This window comes from Buceros rhinoceros, unplaced genomic scaffold, assembly GCF_000710305.1.
Source record: "Buceros rhinoceros silvestris isolate BGI_N320 unplaced genomic scaffold, ASM71030v1 scaffold23741, whole genome shotgun sequence".
Lineage (NCBI taxonomy): Eukaryota > Metazoa > Chordata > Aves > Bucerotiformes > Bucerotidae > Buceros > Buceros rhinoceros.
The window spans coordinates 23,977-25,200 of record NW_010396314.1 but is presented as its reverse complement, the minus strand read 5'-3'; the positions used below and the strand labels follow the sequence as shown (position 1 = coordinate 25,200).

The 1,224-nt window shown below is 38.0% G+C and overlaps 1 protein-coding gene across 1 annotated transcript in view; it reads right to left on the bottom strand.

Moving 5' to 3' along the window:
• Positions 1–1,224, bottom strand: part of IPO7 (importin 7) — a gene marked incomplete at its 3' end in the record, with an annotated part of 29,087 nt that overhangs the window by 4,315 nt on the left and 23,548 nt on the right. Inside the window, exons 20-21 of the mRNA XM_010145879.1 lie at positions 1,197–1,221; positions 790–887 (exon numbers count right to left, since the gene is read on the bottom strand). Coding sequence (XP_010144181.1) covers positions 790–887; positions 1,197–1,221 — 123 coding nt within the window. The remainder of the gene's footprint in view (positions 1–789; positions 888–1,196; positions 1,222–1,224) is intronic.

The window sequence follows — 1,224 nt, the reverse complement described above, 5'->3', positions numbered from 1 at the left end:
AGAACGCATGATATCCAGAAGGGGAAAACACAAATCCCCACACATTACCATTAGCGACTATGAAATATTAACACCACCTTATAAAGAAGTATTCTTTTCCTCACATAGGGCTAATTCTGGAAATCTTTGTACTCCACATATTGACCGGATCAAGAAAGCCCAGTTGGCAGCTACCTATAATACTGCAGAAGCTGAGAAGCTACGTTGAATACAGAAATGCTGCCCCAAAGTGACCGGACTGAGTCAGAACAACTGCATTCTGCTACCAACTTTCATCACTGACTTGGCATGAACTTAGGAAAATAACTCCCTTTCCACAACCCTCCACTTCCTGTCCCTGCTCCACTCCTTTTAGCTTAGAAATGTAAGACCTTCAGCATACGTACGGTGCGTGGCATCCTAGCCATAGTGAGGCTATAAATCTCAGATAAAAGAAATTATCATCTTTTTGCAATACACATGTGTGTGTTTTGCATGCCCATCTGCACAAATTGTATTACACAAAACACACACACAAAACCCTGGGTTGTTTCCTCTGCTTTTGTTGGGTAGGATTTGTTTTTCCCTTTTAGCAGAAGCATGTATCTAAAATTTGATGTAAGTTCTCTAAATTTCTCTGCAATAACTCAATTTGTGGAATCACAGAGGATTCCACAATAGCATAACGCTCTAAGAGAAGGCAGCAATATTCTTCAGTTTCATAGTTCGCTGTTGTGGAAAAAAGCACCCAGTTTATCAGCGTGTCACTTCAGACATGACAGGTTTTGTTACCATATATCACATACTTACCTTCTTGCACATACTGTAGATCATTTCAAGATATTTTGTGTCTGACAAAAGTGTATCTGTATCAACAGTAACATAATTATGCAAGAGAGGCATCATGTCTGTATTAAAAGAAGAATGATCACAGTTAGATATTGTTTGCATGTGTTATTAGACAAAGTGTTAAAATCATGTTGAACTCTAAGTATTAGTAAGTTAATTACAGTTCTTGCTTAATGTTTGTCAAGATACATGTGGATCTAGTCGTAGATGCCTGAGCAAAATAAGTCTGGTTGCAGCAACAGCAGAACAAAATACTTCAAGTGTAACCTCACTTCAGTGTTCTAACTTTTCAATCAAGATGCGATTCATTGTACGGTTGAAATCACATATGAAACCGTATAGCTCTCTGATTTATTTGTATTACTTACCAGTAAAATAATCAAAGCCGTCCTGCTG